General features: G+C 43.9%; 3 protein-coding genes across 3 annotated transcripts; 2 read left to right on the forward strand and 1 right to left on the reverse strand.

Annotated features, from left to right (window-relative positions):
- Nucleotides 1-850: 850 nt before the first annotated feature.
- On the reverse strand, nucleotides 851-1529 carry LOC137894402 (dynein light chain roadblock-type 2). Its single transcript, XM_068739885.1, has 4 exons — nucleotides 1512-1529; nucleotides 1279-1354; nucleotides 990-1157; nucleotides 851-894 (listed from the first exon to the last, which is right to left on the reverse strand). Exons 1-4 carry the CDS (start codon nucleotides 1527-1529, stop codon nucleotides 851-853), a joined length of 306 nt encoding a protein of 101 aa, XP_068595986.1.
- A 394-nt stretch (nucleotides 1530-1923) lies between these two features.
- psmd7 (proteasome 26S subunit, non-ATPase 7) lies at nucleotides 1924-4976 on the forward strand. The gene is made up of 8 exons (XM_068739241.1): nucleotides 1924-2057; nucleotides 2512-2603; nucleotides 3024-3116; nucleotides 3210-3307; nucleotides 3405-3485; nucleotides 3662-3753; nucleotides 3854-4052; nucleotides 4431-4976. The coding sequence occupies exons 1-8, from the start codon at nucleotides 1984-1986 to the stop codon at nucleotides 4686-4688; spliced, it is 987 nt and encodes a 328-aa protein (XP_068595342.1). The 5' UTR covers nucleotides 1924-1983; the 3' UTR covers nucleotides 4689-4976.
- A 368-nt stretch (nucleotides 4977-5344) lies between these two features.
- On the forward strand, nucleotides 5345-9905 carry LOC137893572 (hypoxanthine-guanine phosphoribosyltransferase-like). Its single transcript, XM_068738983.1, has 11 exons — nucleotides 5345-5411; nucleotides 5633-5739; nucleotides 6080-6263; nucleotides 6381-6446; nucleotides 6539-6556; nucleotides 6735-6817; nucleotides 7050-7096; nucleotides 7738-7814; nucleotides 7894-7935; nucleotides 9272-9430; nucleotides 9515-9905. The coding sequence occupies exons 1-11, from the start codon at nucleotides 5388-5390 to the stop codon at nucleotides 9854-9856; spliced, it is 1149 nt and encodes a 382-aa protein (XP_068595084.1). The 5' UTR covers nucleotides 5345-5387; the 3' UTR covers nucleotides 9857-9905.
- Nucleotides 9906-14260: the final 4355 nt, after the last annotated feature.

Consider the following 14260-nt stretch of genomic DNA (forward strand, 5'->3'; position numbering starts at 1 on the left):
ATGCCACACCTGGATATATTCAGTAAGTATATGCATAGCTTCAATATAATTTCACTGCATGATTCTAAATACCTTCACAAATAATTCCATAAAACAGGAGACCGATGATGAGAAATGAAAGGACTTTTTTTTGTATTCTACATTAACTTCACCTGCTCAAACGGATCACTGCAGCAAAAGGGTCTCTTCAAAGTAGTCTTCTACATGTAGAGATGCTTGTTATTAATGGGCTGAACGGGCAGACTACACTGATCAATAGCATATTTTGCTGATAAACTTAATTCGCGATGTGGATTGAATAATTTTCACAGTTCATCACACATATGCAAACGGCCACTCAAATCGACAATAGTGTAGAATCACTAATTCAACTCCGTTACATGTTTCATGATGGGATGATCACGAGAGTTCTTTCAATGCAGTTCTACCGCTTTCACTCAAGTGAAGCACTAAATAGGAAGACAAAAGAATGATGTTTATTCAAATCTATTACTCCATCACGATACAAAATAAAGGCATTTATTTAAACAATTTCTTAATTCCATGAAATATCTACTTGTTTTGTTTTTCATTTGACTTTGTCACTTTACATGATCACAATGAACGGGGATGATCTACCACTAAATACTGATGACAAGCAGTGCAAATTACAAAATACTTTCAGGCGCAACTAAAACACATTAAGTAGCATTAATAATACAAAGCAGTGTGCTGTATATGAAAGTTACATATTTGAGTATCCAATAAAAAAGAAAGGGGGGAATACCAGAAATAATGGTGAAAGATCTTTTGCTTTAATAAAGTACCACGTGAGAAACAAAATGTTGACTCGCATGGAAATATCCGGCAGCTATTCACACGGGTTCTGGATGACTATCAGTAGAAAGTCATTTTCTGTAGAAGAAGAAGAAAAAAGAAAAAGAATGAAATGTAGTAAGCTCTTCCTGTCTTGCTGATGTTGATTTTAACATTTAATATTATACACTCACCCGGCGCAACCAAGATTTCATGTTTCTTGGAGCGTATGCGGAGGAAAGTGAGGTCGTTCTGAGGGTCAAGATCTCTCACTGTGCTTCTGGCCTTCGTCGTGAGGTGATGAAGAAGTCCTGCATACTGAACTGCAGTGGAGTTATCCAAAGTTGTTCTGATGGGAATGCCTGAGACCAGAAATATTTTAAGTCAGAACATATATATAGATAAAAAAAGAAAAGAAAAGAAGATAAGGTGTGCACGTTATAGAGAAAATGGCTTTTTCGGTGTCAATGCACGTTAGCCTACCTTCTGCATTAACAACTATCGTTCCAACCACACCTTTGTGAGATTCAAGCCTCTTCAGTGTTTCCTCAACTTCAGCCTGGAGGTAAAAAAAAAAAAAAAACATTTAATAAAACATCCACAGAGAATGATTTTTAAAACAGCAACAGTTTTAAAGGATATTTGACTTGATTTCAGTTATGTTAAAAGACGTCAAATAAATTTATTTATTTATTCATTTATTGAAAGGATAAAACCCCTTGAGATGAAACCATCTCGTTTTTAAGAGGGTCCTCAATCAAAACAAAACAGAAATAACAAAATTACATCAGTGCAGATATGCAAAAAAATGAACAAAATAAAAAATACCGGTAATTCTACATTATATAGATGACTAATATAATAATAATGATCATTAGTAAAAGTTTCAGACTTTTAAAAGTGCAGTCCTCACCATTTTATCTACGACCCGCTTTGTGTCTCTGTTGCTAATAGAAACGGACCTGACGTCACTTCCGTTGCTATTAACAACAGACACGATATTCTTCGTGTTTCTGTTGCTAATAGAAACGGACTTGACGTCACTTCCGTTGCTATTAGCAACAGACACGATATTCTTCGTGTCTGTTGCTAATAGCAACGGAAGTGACGTCAGGTCCAACCGGAAGCCTGGTGGTCTTGCCTCATTGTGTGGCGGAGGGTTGTTAGCTGTTTATCTCGCCTGTGAAGATGCCCGAGTTAGCGGTGGAGAATGTGGTCGTTCATCCCTTAGTGTTGCTCAGCGTGGTTGATCACTTTAACAGGTCTGGATTTTTATTTTTTAATTTGACAATCTTTTCTAAACTATGCGAGTAAAATATCCAGAAGCTTAACGCTGCTCCGAAGCTAAGCTAAGCTAAGCTAATGTTCGCCCTGCTGAGTCAGTGCCGTTAAAAGTGACTTGACAGGCTAGCTAGTTAGGCGACATCTAGTTCTTCAGCTAGCCACTGTTAGCAAAAAACAACAACAACATGTTTTAAACTGTTTACTAAAAGATTAGGACTGACTAGCAGTTCAATTAGCAATACATGATGGATAATGGCATGATCTTATTTTCATTCATTGACGAGAGAAAGACCTCGACATTAGCCTAGCACACAGCAGCAACTTAGCTAGCCTCTGAGCCCATGTTTGGCTCATGGCATTAATGTCAGTTAATACTTTGGTTAACTAACACGATGCTTTCATTTTTCTTTTCATTTTACAAACGACGATTAGGACAGGAAAGGTTGGCAATCAGAAACGGGTGGTCGGGGTCCTGCTGGGGTCATGGCAGAAAAAGGTGCTTGACGTCTCAAACAGTTTTGCAGGTGAGCATAACGTTTACTGTATATAAGATAGCATAGCTGGTTAGCCCCAGTGCTAGCAGGATCATTACACCAGGGCCCAGCAGACACAGATCAGATCGTAAATAATTCCAAGAATATTAATTCCTTTATTATCACAGTATAAGTGTGTTTATAAAGCACACTTGTAAGACGTAGACTGATGTATTTTGGTGCTCTCCTTTTGCACTGCATGAATAAAATGTGTTTTAGGTTTGTAGAAATCTCCATTTAAAAGGCAGGTGCCGGTAATAGTTGCCACACCATCTACTATTATAAAGCTTCCTTCTACAATAAAGCCTTTTCTCATCTTTAATTGTTTTGTTTGTTTTTAACCCCAGTTCTGTAAATAAAATCTTGCTAGCTTTACAACGGGCTAAATCCACTGTAACGGTTTGCTTTCAGTGCCGTTTGATGAGGATGACAGGGATGACTCGGTCTGGTTCCTGGATCACGACTACTTGGAGAACATGTATGGCATGTTCAAGAAAGTTAATGGTAAAGGCCTGCTGCTTTCCGTCGGATTAACTTGTTAAATATGTTCTTTAGGCCTCGGTAGCCTTGTGAATAATTGTCTTCTTTGGTTTTCAGCCAGAGAACGAATAGTCGGATGGTACCACACAGGGCCCAAGTTACATAAGAATGACATTGCAATCAACGAGCTCATCAAACAATACTGTACCAATTCGGTGCGTACCTGCTTCTTTCTTTCTCTGCTAAATGTGGCTCTTTGATCGCATCCCTTTGTTTTTCTTGTTCCGTTAAATAACGCATTTTATTTTACAGGTATTAGTAATTATAGATGTGAAGCCCAAAGATCTTGGTCTGCCAACAGAAGCGTACATCTCTGTGGAGGAAATACATGATGTAAGTGTATATTTATATGAACACTTTTTATATTTAATCTGCTTAAAGGGTCAAATGTAACACTTCATATTTTTCACTTGCACTTTATTTCTTTTAGTTTTTGTATGAAAATTGAGAACAAACTTATATTTTGAGAAATTGTAGAAACATTTTCACTTTGAATTTAATATTTCTAGGATGGAACTCCAACGTCCAAAACATTTGAACACGTCACCAGTGAAATTGGAGCAGAGGAGGCAGAAGAAGTGGGTGTGGAGCACCTCCTCAGGTACTGAACGAACCTTGGATTCACGTCGACAAAAGTGCAAAGACGTACTCGTGAAAGCGTGCAGCACATCGAATGTTAACGCATTCGCACACATCTGCAGAGATATCAAGGATACCACGGTGGGCACTCTGTCGCAGCGCATCACAAATCAAGTTCATGGGCTGAAGGGACTCAACTCGAAGCTTGTGGACATCCGCTCTTACCTTGAGAGAGTGGCAGCGGGGAAACTTCCCATTAATCATCAAATCATCTACCAGCTGCAGGATGTCTTCAATTTACTGCCAGACGTAAATCTATTGGTAAGACGTTTGTGTTTGAGGTGCTTTTACTTCAGTTTTACAGACATTTTACATATGTCCAAGACAATATACACCACTTTATGTTCACCAAAGAGACTTAGGGGGGGGGAAAAAGAAATCTCAGAGTATCCACGTCGAGCTGAGCTTCTCCTTTTGCCCACTGGAGGGCGCACTGTGCTGGGGGTTTTCAAGCTGCCATTGTTAGAGCGCAAATGTTGCGCTGCTGTGGCCAGTAATGTCTTGCACAGTAAATGTTGTGATTCATAATACACAGTTTTGTATTGTCGGTACTTTAACCTTCTAGCGTTCATTGATAACCGTTTAGCCACGCGATCGGTCATGTGACGCTGACCGTTCCCGTTCTGTCTGACTTGGCAGGAGTTCACCAAAGCCTTCTACCTTAAAACCAACGACCAGATGCTGGTGGTCTACCTCGCCTCGCTCATACGGTCGGTGGTGGCGCTGCACAACTTGATCAACAACAAGATCTCCAACCGAGATGCAGAAAAGAAAGAAGGGCAGGAGAAGGAGGAAGGCAAGAAGGAGAAGAAAGACGACAAGGAGAAAAAAGACGACAAGGACAAGGACAAGGAGAAAGCGGACGGAGCCAAGAAGGATGAGAAGAAGAAGAAATGAGTGTCCTCATCTGGAGAGTCTCCGGCTGAAAGTGGGACTCCGTAGGGGGGATGGTGTCCTTTGGGATTTGGGCTCTCATAAAGACTCTTATTGAGATGATGTTTGTGTTCTTGGTCTTCTGAACTATGAGAGTATCCAATAACACCTGCTATTGGGTTTTGTATTATGGAAAATATTTCTCATTAAATTGGGATCATATTAAGAATCTGTTTTATTTGTTCCCATTTCATATTTCTAACTATGAAACAGCCATTAAATCCTTGAAGAATAAACGTGTAAATATTCACTCGCATGAATTTAAGCATCATCATTTCACATTTTACACTGAATTTTAAAGTTCATGTTAAAACACGAATAATAGTTTCAAACACCAACGAATATCTACGATTAAGATTGTTAGATTTATTTTAAGGTATTAAACAGACGCGAATCAGAAACGTCATAATTTTATAACTGCGTCATCGCAACCACCGGAGCGCAGCTCGTCGGTTCAATCAGATTACCGAGGAGGTAAACCGGATTCTGACGTAAAGGGATTAGAGGAGCGTCGCACGTGCGGCGCGCGCGCGCTCCCGCTGGGCGGCGGTAGATGAAGAGCGCGGCGCGGCGCGCGCCCCTTCCAGCCGAGCCGAGCCCTCCGCCTCCTCTCAGGAACTCATCATGGCCCCTCCGGCGTCTCTCTGCGACTGAACGAGGCGGATGAACATGGCGTCGTATCTGCAGGTGGGGCTGTAAAGCGCCGTGCGTGTGAGTGTGTGTGTGCGTGCGCGGTAACAACACGCGCGGGCCTGTTGCGATGGACGGCAGGTGATTTTCATCGGTCTCCCCGCCATGAATAAACGTCAGTCACGTGCAAACAGGTGGTTGATCCTCGGTTCGGTTCGGTTCGGTTAGAGACTCGGTCCGGTTCGGTTCGCTTTCAGACACGCCTCGTTCTGTTTCAGATCGCGGATGACGACAAGGGACACGAGCTGGACCTGTTCTGTGTCCCCAGACATTACGAGGACGACCTGGACAAGGTGATCATCCCGCACGGACTCATCATGGACAGGTGCGTCAGAGCGCGGTGACGTCACGGTGACGTCACGGGGGGTCGCTGTGGGGTGGACTGCGCTCCGAGTGCTGATTGATGTCTTGTGACTCCTCCCCTAAAGCGTCCGTGTTTTCAGCCTCTGATCTTACACGCTTCTTTGAAACGTGCTCTACAAACATGATTAAAAATGAAGTCGTTTTCTTTTTGAAATCGAGACGAACGGCGTCACGCACACACCGACACCGGTTACATCAGCGTGTAAACGGTTCGATGGTAATCTGGATTAATATCGTGGTACGCCTCCCCCCTGCTCACGAGCGGCTTCGTCATTTCCTCTCGTGTTGTCCCCCGCCTCCAGGACGGAGCGCCTCGCCCGGGACATCGTGCGGGACATGGGGGGGCACCACATTGTGGCTCTGTGTGTGTTGAAGGGGGGCTACAAGTTCTTTGCTGACCTTCTGGATTACATGAAAACACTGAACCAGAACAGCGATCGGTCGGTGCCGCTGACGGTGGACTTCATCAGGGTGAAGAGTTACTGTGTAAGTGTGTGTGTGTGTGTGTGTGTGTGTGTGTGTGTGTGTGTGTGAGGGGGGGGGGGTAGTCCAGACCAAAAACACTGCGGTGGGAAACGTAATGGACTCGTTGTGTCCCCCCAGAATGACAAATCAACAGACAGTGTCCGGGTCATCGGGGGGGACGAGCTGTCCAGTCTCTCAGGCAAGGTAGGTCCGTCTCCGGGGGGGGGGGGGGACGCGAGACGCCAGCCTGCTTTCCTGCACGTTAAACCAGATGTTCTCTCATCTTTAATCTGCAGAACGTTCTGATCGTGGAGGTAAGACGGATTGATTCTCTATTATTGAATGTGAATATTAACGTTTCTGTAAGCGATTGATTCGGAGCAGCTAATAAATGATGACGTCACCGTTTCATTTCAACGTCGGCGTAAACTTGGTTTAGTTTAATTCCACCGTAACGTCTCCGCTTCTAATTCCCCGCGCGACGTTAAAAAGGACATCGTGGAGACGGGAAGGACGATGCAGACGCTGCTCTCCCTGCTCGGCGAATGTAATCCCAAAATGGTTAAAGTGGTGAGGTAAGCGTCGTCCGACTCCGTTCCCAGTCCAGGAAAACCAGTTGTAGACGTCCTCTGAAGCCGGCGTCTCGCTGTAGAGACGCCGATCCATAGGACGCCTTCCTGCAGGACGGGAGACCCCCCCCCCCCCCCCCCCCCCCGTGTCTCCAGAATAATATTTAATCTAATTATTTAATATTTAAGCTAATTTGTGCTGCTTCATGCGTTAGCATGTTTTCCTTTGTCGTTCTAGCCTTCTGGTGAAGCGGACCCCGAGGAGTTCAGGATACAGACCGGACTGTGAGCAACCATTTACTCCCTCAACACAAAGTAAAGGCAGAGCGCTAGCATGCATGAGGGCTAGCGTGCGTGAGGGCTAGCGTGCGTGAGGGCTAGCGTGCATGAGGGCTAGCGTAAAGTAAAGGCAGAGGGCTAGCTTGCATGAGGGCTAGCTTGCATGAGGGCTAGCTTGCATGAGGGCTAGCGTGCATGAGCGCTAGCGTGCGTGAGGGCTAGCGTGCGTGAGGGCTAGCATGAATACATTCTCTAGCCTGATGAATTTCTCCCAGACTTTAACGTGACTCCTAACGTGTGTGTGTTACGCCCCGTTACCGGGGAAAATAGAGTGAGAATTGCGTGAATGAAAACTCCGACACGTTTTCTTTCATTCCGTGTATTCGTCAAACTGACCGCGCACTTGATCACTGTGTAGTACATACATTGCAGATTCGCCACAGAAATTAAAGACACAGCATCACAGATTCGACACAGAAATTAAAGGACAAAATCAGGGCTTGAAACATAACTTCTGCAATGGTATAATTATAACTGATAAATACAGGTTGATAAGAAAAATAATTGAACACTCCTTATCCTATGTAATGCGAACAAACATGAACCATATTTTAATCCATCATAACCATGACATGTGCCCCCCCCAGACTTTGGCTTTGAGGTGCCTGACGCCTTTCTTGTGGGTTACGCTCTGGACTACAACGAGTACTTTAGAGATCTCAGTGTAAGTGCCGTCGTTGATAGAATCCAGAACGTCACATTTCGCTTTTCCACTGCATTCTGGTTTTATTTTTCCCCCACAGCACATCTGTATCCTGAATGATAAAGCCAAGGAGAAGTACAAGGTGTGATCAGCTGATGTGCTCCAGTCGATCAATGACGACGATTAGGACCACTGTGATGAACCTTTTGTTTTGAATCTTGTTTATTTTTCTACACACAAATTTTAAATAACTTGAAGAATATTTAATTTAAATGTGAATATTTAGGTTGTAACGTTTTAATTTATTTCTGTGTATAAATGGGAGTTTAGGGTTGGAACGAGAACATCTTGTCACTCTCTGGTCTCAGGTGTTCCGTTTACCTTTTGAAGTCGTCTTTATAGCATACATTTTTGTTTTGATGTGATAAACGCACATCCTCGGTATGCCGTACAAAACGTGACTTGGAATGTACTGTTTTATTTCAGCTTTTGTTTCCAGCAATACAAATCCCATTAAATGCTGACGACTATCTATTCTGTTCAACTTTTTAAATTGTTAAAAAACCCGGTGCAGTTTGCATTCATGGGCTGACGCGTGCATTCCTATAATATATATGTATTAATGTATATAATTCAGAAAGTATTCTGACCCCCTTTGTCCCACTTTGTTGTCGTCTAGTGCTGTAATTGTTTAATTTGTATTCACATTAATCTGCACTTGTCAAATATGACAAAGTGAAAATAATGTGGAATCAAAACATGGATTTTTCAGATTAATCCAAGGAAAAACCGAAAGACAGGTCATCACTGAGTCCCCCCAGCAGTGAGACGTGGTGACGTCACGCTGTGGGGGTGTCCAGCCTGCCTGCACACGTGATGCTGATTGTGACAGCTGTGGGAGGGGCGCATGCTCGTCGCCTGCTGTGACGTTTACATCCGGGGTTTTTGTCTGTTAATTCTCGCCACAGCTCGGCTGGACGGAGGCAACGTGGATGACGTTTGCTATTAAATGTACTGTTCCGCTAACATTAGGATTAGCATTAGCATTAGCACTGATCTCAAGTCGGTTATCGCCGGGATTCGGGCCCGCTGAACGAGAGTTCACTGATTGGTCCGCCCCGTCCCTGTGACGTCACCAACACGCGACAGCTTTAGCTGTTTGTTTTGGTTTTAGTGGCGAACTGCACTTTGGACTCAAGTCACAGTTTGTGTCGGTCCACCGTTTCTCCTGTGGGACACGGTGGTTGCCATGGCTACGAAAGAGGAGACCATCGCCGTTTTGAGGCGGTTTGACTTGGCGGACGGTTTATTGCGCGCTCCGGTGCTGCCTAAAGCCGCGGTGCTGATCCCGCTGTTCGTAAAGGACGGGGCGCTTCACACCTTACTGACGCTGCGTGCCAAACAGGTGACCCGGAAGTGGACATGAAATGTCTTTCTTGCTGCTTCAATGACCTGTCCCTAACTTTTGGTGTCCCCAGCTGAGGACCAGCGGCGGCGAGGTGTGCTTCCCCGGTGGGAAGAGAGACCCCCGTGACAAAGACGACGTGGAAACGGCCCTGAGAGAGGCGGAGGAGGAAATCGGTCTCCCAGCCAATCAGGTGCAAGTGGTCTGTCGACTCTTCCCACTCGTCTCCAAGGTAGGACAGTGGAATGCGTCTTCCCTCTGGGGACTGCTTTTCGGGGGACACCCTTTCCTTAGGTCTCCCCCCATGTCTTCACAGAACGGTTTGCTTGTGACACCGGTGGTTGGTTTCATCGACGAGACGTTTTGTCCCCGTCCAAACCTGGCTGAGGTCAGCGCAGTCTTCCCAGTCCCTCTGGACTTCTTCACCAGGGAGAAGGACCACCGGGCTCCACCTCCTGCTTCTTGGATGCACTCTTTTCACTTTGTGGATCCCGGTTCGGGGACACATTTCCACATCTGGGGACTCACTGCGATGATGGGAATAATGGCCGCGGCCTTCGCCTGCAGGAAGGAGCCCGAGTTCGATGTCGGCTTCGACATCGGTGATCCGTTACCGTTCTTCCAGCAGAACCTTCAAAGACAGACGAGCAAACTGTGACCGAGATGAATCAAACCGCCTGTCTCAATAAATTAATCCACTGCGTTGATGTGAAACTTGATTTGTTTGAGGAGATTCCTCATAAAGGCGACGCCTAAAACCTGCAGAGAAGAGCAGAAGACGTGGTAGTTTTATTAATTCTTTTAATATAGCAGCAGGATTACATATATAAACAGAAGAGTATACAAATGTCCAGACCAAGGCAAAGCACATGAATAATAATTGAAACGTATGATGACACACTGGGGTTGACCTTTATCTGCCTGTAGGGTCCTCGAGGCTGAATACTAAAGCTCGAGCTACACAGAACGGATACAACAGAACCGTTGGAGAACGTGGGGTAGAAAGCGAAGTCGGAGACGTGAGCAAACTGATCACACACAAGATACGATTCACACTATTGGCAATTAACTGTTTCATTTATCATGGTTGCTCCTTTTAATCAAGCAATTCACAGCAACAATAGTAATGTTGAGCAGCACATCAACACAGGAAAGCTCCCCATAAAACAATCTCAACTGTCTCGTCCCTTTTACCTCACGTGCACAAATCTCATGAGGCGTGAACACAATATTCAACACAAAAAAGTCGACAAAATTCACAGGTGAAGCTGCACAATATTGAAAGCGCTCTGATATCTTGCAATGGATTTCCAGGGAAAGAGAGAGAGAGGGGGGGGGGGGGGGGTACACATGGGCTACGCTTATGCAAATAAAATAAAAAATGTAATCACTAAAAATTGCCCTGATGTGTTGAAAACAGTCCGAGTGAATAAAAAGGACACGGGGCCAAAGGGCAGTGACATGAAAGGGACGCCAGTAAACACAGCAGGGGGACAGGTAAGTTATCAAGGCACACAAAGTTCTGTTGAAAGCGTCACAACTGAAACTCAAGATACCCCTGCAGTATATTTCACATTTAAATATACATGGATATTAATTTACACGACTGGAGGGCAGAACCGATTGTGTAAAGTCTCGTTTCGGGATGGATTCAACTTTCTTTTTTCCCAAAACGCAACGAGCAGATTCTCACCAACTGATCACGCTTGCCCCCCGTTCAACTTGTTCAGGGGCAGAAAGCTGCCCTGTGTGATATTATTTGCCCTTGTCCTAGAGTCGGTTGCCCAGAGTGAACAAAATGACCCCTATAAATAGATGATATTCTACTGTACGTAACAAAACCACTATAACAGCGATACGGGGGGGGGGGGGGGGGGGGGTCAAGCTTTAATTGTACTCACAGGAAACTCACGGCCCCCAAGACACCCTGGAACGCTTTCCATTTTAAATACTAGACGAATTGAAAAGTACGATCCAGTTTTATACGGACTTAAATATTTCTATCAATGATTGGCAGCTTCTTACCGTCACATTGAAAATGTGAACTCCAAAACAGTAACTTCAGTCACCTCCAGATTACACCTGGTATCCGACAGGATCTGAATATGAGACAATTGTTTTATGAAATCATCATATAAAGACTTATATCTAGTATCAATCACCGATCGATCAGCTGGGTTAGGGAGCGAGATGCTCAACACAGGCGCTCAACTATGACAGTGTGACAGACACAATTTAAGATGCTATGCCCCCCCCCCCCCAATGCCCCGGCGGCGGCCTCATCATGCCATAGTACAGGCCCCTAAAATGTATATGCATGTGTGTTAAGAGGGGGGGGGGGGGGGCATTGTAGCAGGTGAAAATGTAATTTTGTTGTGATACAGTGACAATAAAAGCTTTAGTCTAAATACCCAAAAGTATCTCGTGTCCTGGATAAATGTCCCCCCCCCTAGGATGAAACTCCAAGTCCATCTCTGCTCTGATACCATCCAACATGTCACACGCAGCAGAACCGTCTTCAGGTCTGGCAAAGCCTCATTCCTTACACATCAAAGGCTCTGAAACATCTCAGTCTCATCAAATGTTTCACACGAGGGCTGAGTGTGAAGTGAAGACGGGACCAGGAGTAGCATACTGGACAGAGGAAGTGCTGGGTGGACATGAGGGGGGGGGCACAGTAGACTGCCCTACCTGAGCTATAGAGTCATGCTAATGTTATTGCTATTATTTGACAGTTTCCTCATCCCTTGATTCCCCCTCCCCCCATTTTTCTTCAGTTCGTTCGTAGTTATTGTATGTCTTGTATGACTTAATACTTCAAATGTAAATGTCTTTGCAGCTCAATGAAAATACTTGAACTAGAAAGACGTGTGCTATCGTCATTAAATGCGTGTTTCCAGCTCCACGTGGCTGTTTGTAGTCAGACGTTTAGTATCCTGGATTATGTGTGTATTTGCGTATCTGACAAACATGACTTGAATTGATTACCCGAAATTGAAATGACAGGAGGTGGAAACAAGAAATAACGCCACGAAACAGGCTAACAAGAGTTCGATGTTACGACACCAACCCTTTCCACCTCCTAAATATATGTTTCAAAACTTAGTCTGAGGCTAGGAGCGCCGACGACACGTTGATGGGGCGTCACTGTCACGTCGGCCTTCTGGTCATTATTCCTACGGGATTATTAAAGTATTCTGATTACTGTCCTGCTGGGATGCATCGCTGCTGCGCTCTAACCTGGCCTTCGGCTCATGGAGTCAAAGTGCCTTTGAAATGAATGACGTAATGTAAAAACACAAGAAGAAGAAACCTCGTCCACGCGTTACACCAAACGGGCTGGGCAAAGTCAACAGCGAAACACGAGGCTTAAGCTTTTCAATGTTTGCGAGATGTAAATTGATTACATTTTAATGATCAGCTCCATAATTCATGTCAGGAAACATTAGCAATGATATTGTGTTCAGCATAAATCAAAACAGTCTGTTTTACAAAAATACTCTACATTTTGATACATGATACAAAATTCTAAAAAAGATAAGTTACTTTAAAATGGATCACTAAGAGCCGCAGGATAAAATAGCACGACTATGAAAATGTAAACAAATGCTTGTATGAGCAATGTTATTCTAACGAGTGAAATATTCTTCAAAGTTGCCTCTTTTTTTTTTTTGATAATGCCAAATTGGCTTGTTTGGATATGTAAAGTACAGCAGAGTAATATTTTATATATAAAAAAAAAGTAATGAGAAATGTATTAAAGTATCACATTAGTGGAAATGTTAATGACACTCACTCTTCCGTGAATCAAAGTATCCATATCTTTTTCCACTTGAACAAAACAACATGCTGGATCCCCCCCCCCCCCCCCCCCTCTCCAACAGCTGCATCATTTAAATGAGTACAAATGAAAAGACATCACGAGGACGAGACCGGATTCATAACACGAGCTTTGCTACGCACGGGCCAGACCCCACAACAGCCAGCGCTTCAGACTCAACTAAAACATGTCAGTGCTATTGATAAAAGTATAAACTATTACGTAGGAATCACGTCAGGAGTGCCCTTCACTCCGGCACATAGCACCGCAGATCAGATCTAAACGTCAGCTCTATGTAACAGAAACAGAAACTGCATTCGCCAGTGAGCCCCCTCACGACAGAGGGGCCGGGCGCCGGGTGCCAACTTCACACGGTGCCAATACTGAGGCCAGAACTTCAACACAACACAAGGTGAAACGGTCTCAAGTGACGGCTTGAACAGCAACGTGAGTAAAAGCCTTCTTTCCCATGCACAGACTCAATCAATCGCTATTTTAGGTGTTTCGTCATTGTGCAAAGCACAAAGGCTTCCTTTCCACGCCAACACTGACAAATGACAATGCTTTTGTGGGAATGGCTGGACCACTGAGACGGAATACAAAGAGGAATTCAACAGTAAGCAGACATTCTATACAAAGTTGATCGAGACCTTAAAAATATTGACATGACAAATATGTGTTTGTTTTTTTAAATATGGATTTACCTTTACAAAGACAACTGCTCTATGTTTTTTTTCCTTGTTTTAGTTTTTTAACTGGACGATTTCAGAGTACAAATTCAGCTGGGTCAGTAGAGAGCTGTGGATGGATATAAGGATTAGCTAGAGGTTATAAAGTGCTTGAGATAAAAGGTCTATAAAACACTCCTGTTTTCACTAGTGGAAAGTTTTGTCCACATGACATTGATGAATGTAACTTAAAAAAAAGGAGGACACTAAATAGTCAATTGGATTTTAACATTTCACAAAGGAAAGCTTCAGTAGAACCCACTGATGCGGCCTGAAGGAATGAAAACACTGGGAGGTAGCCAAGATGAAAGGCAAAGTCACGTTACTCATGAGGTCGAATCTCATAGTGTTAAATACCCCCCCGCCTTTCTGCTGGCGTCAAATCCCCTGTAACATAAGGATGTATTTTTACCCAATTTAATTCAGTTTTTTTTTCATTTATTTGATTTCATTTTCATTGAATAAATATCAATATTTATTCCTTCTCTTTCTGATAGTTTGCTGACGTGTTGAT

The sequence above is a fragment of the Brachionichthys hirsutus genome, chromosome 5, assembly GCF_040956055.1.
Source record: "Brachionichthys hirsutus isolate HB-005 chromosome 5, CSIRO-AGI_Bhir_v1, whole genome shotgun sequence".
Classification (NCBI taxonomy): Eukaryota; Metazoa; Chordata; class Actinopteri; order Lophiiformes; family Brachionichthyidae; genus Brachionichthys; species Brachionichthys hirsutus.

Bases quoted from the DNA above. Each gene is read 5' to 3' on its own strand.
- psmd7 (XM_068739241.1), top strand. From the start codon at position 1,984: ATGCCCGAGTTAGCGGTGGAGAATGTGGTCGTTCATCCCTTAGTGTTG. The intron at 2,604-3,023 runs GTGAGCATAACG...GTTTGCTTTCAG, and splicing joins CGTCTCAAACAGTTTTGCAG to TGCCGTTTGATGAGGATGAC. The intron at 3,754-3,853 runs GTACTGAACGAA...ACACATCTGCAG, and splicing joins GGTGTGGAGCACCTCCTCAG to AGATATCAAGGATACCACGG.
- LOC137893572 (XM_068738983.1), top strand. From the start codon at position 5,388: ATGAACATGGCGTCGTATCTGCAG. The intron at 5,740-6,079 runs GTGCGTCAGAGC...CCCCGCCTCCAG, and splicing joins CACGGACTCATCATGGACAG to GACGGAGCGCCTCGCCCGGG. The intron at 7,936-9,271 runs GTGTGATCAGCT...TGGTGTCCCCAG, and splicing joins AAGCCAAGGAGAAGTACAAG to CTGAGGACCAGCGGCGGCGA.
- LOC137894402 (XM_068739885.1), bottom strand. The intron at 1,158-1,278 runs GTAGGCTAACGT...TTCTGGTCTCAG, and splicing joins GATAGTTGTTAATGCAGAAG to GCATTCCCATCAGAACAACT. The intron at 895-989 runs GTGAGTGTATAA...CTTCTTCTACAG, and splicing joins TGAAATCTTGGTTGCGCCGG to AAAATGACTTTCTACTGATA.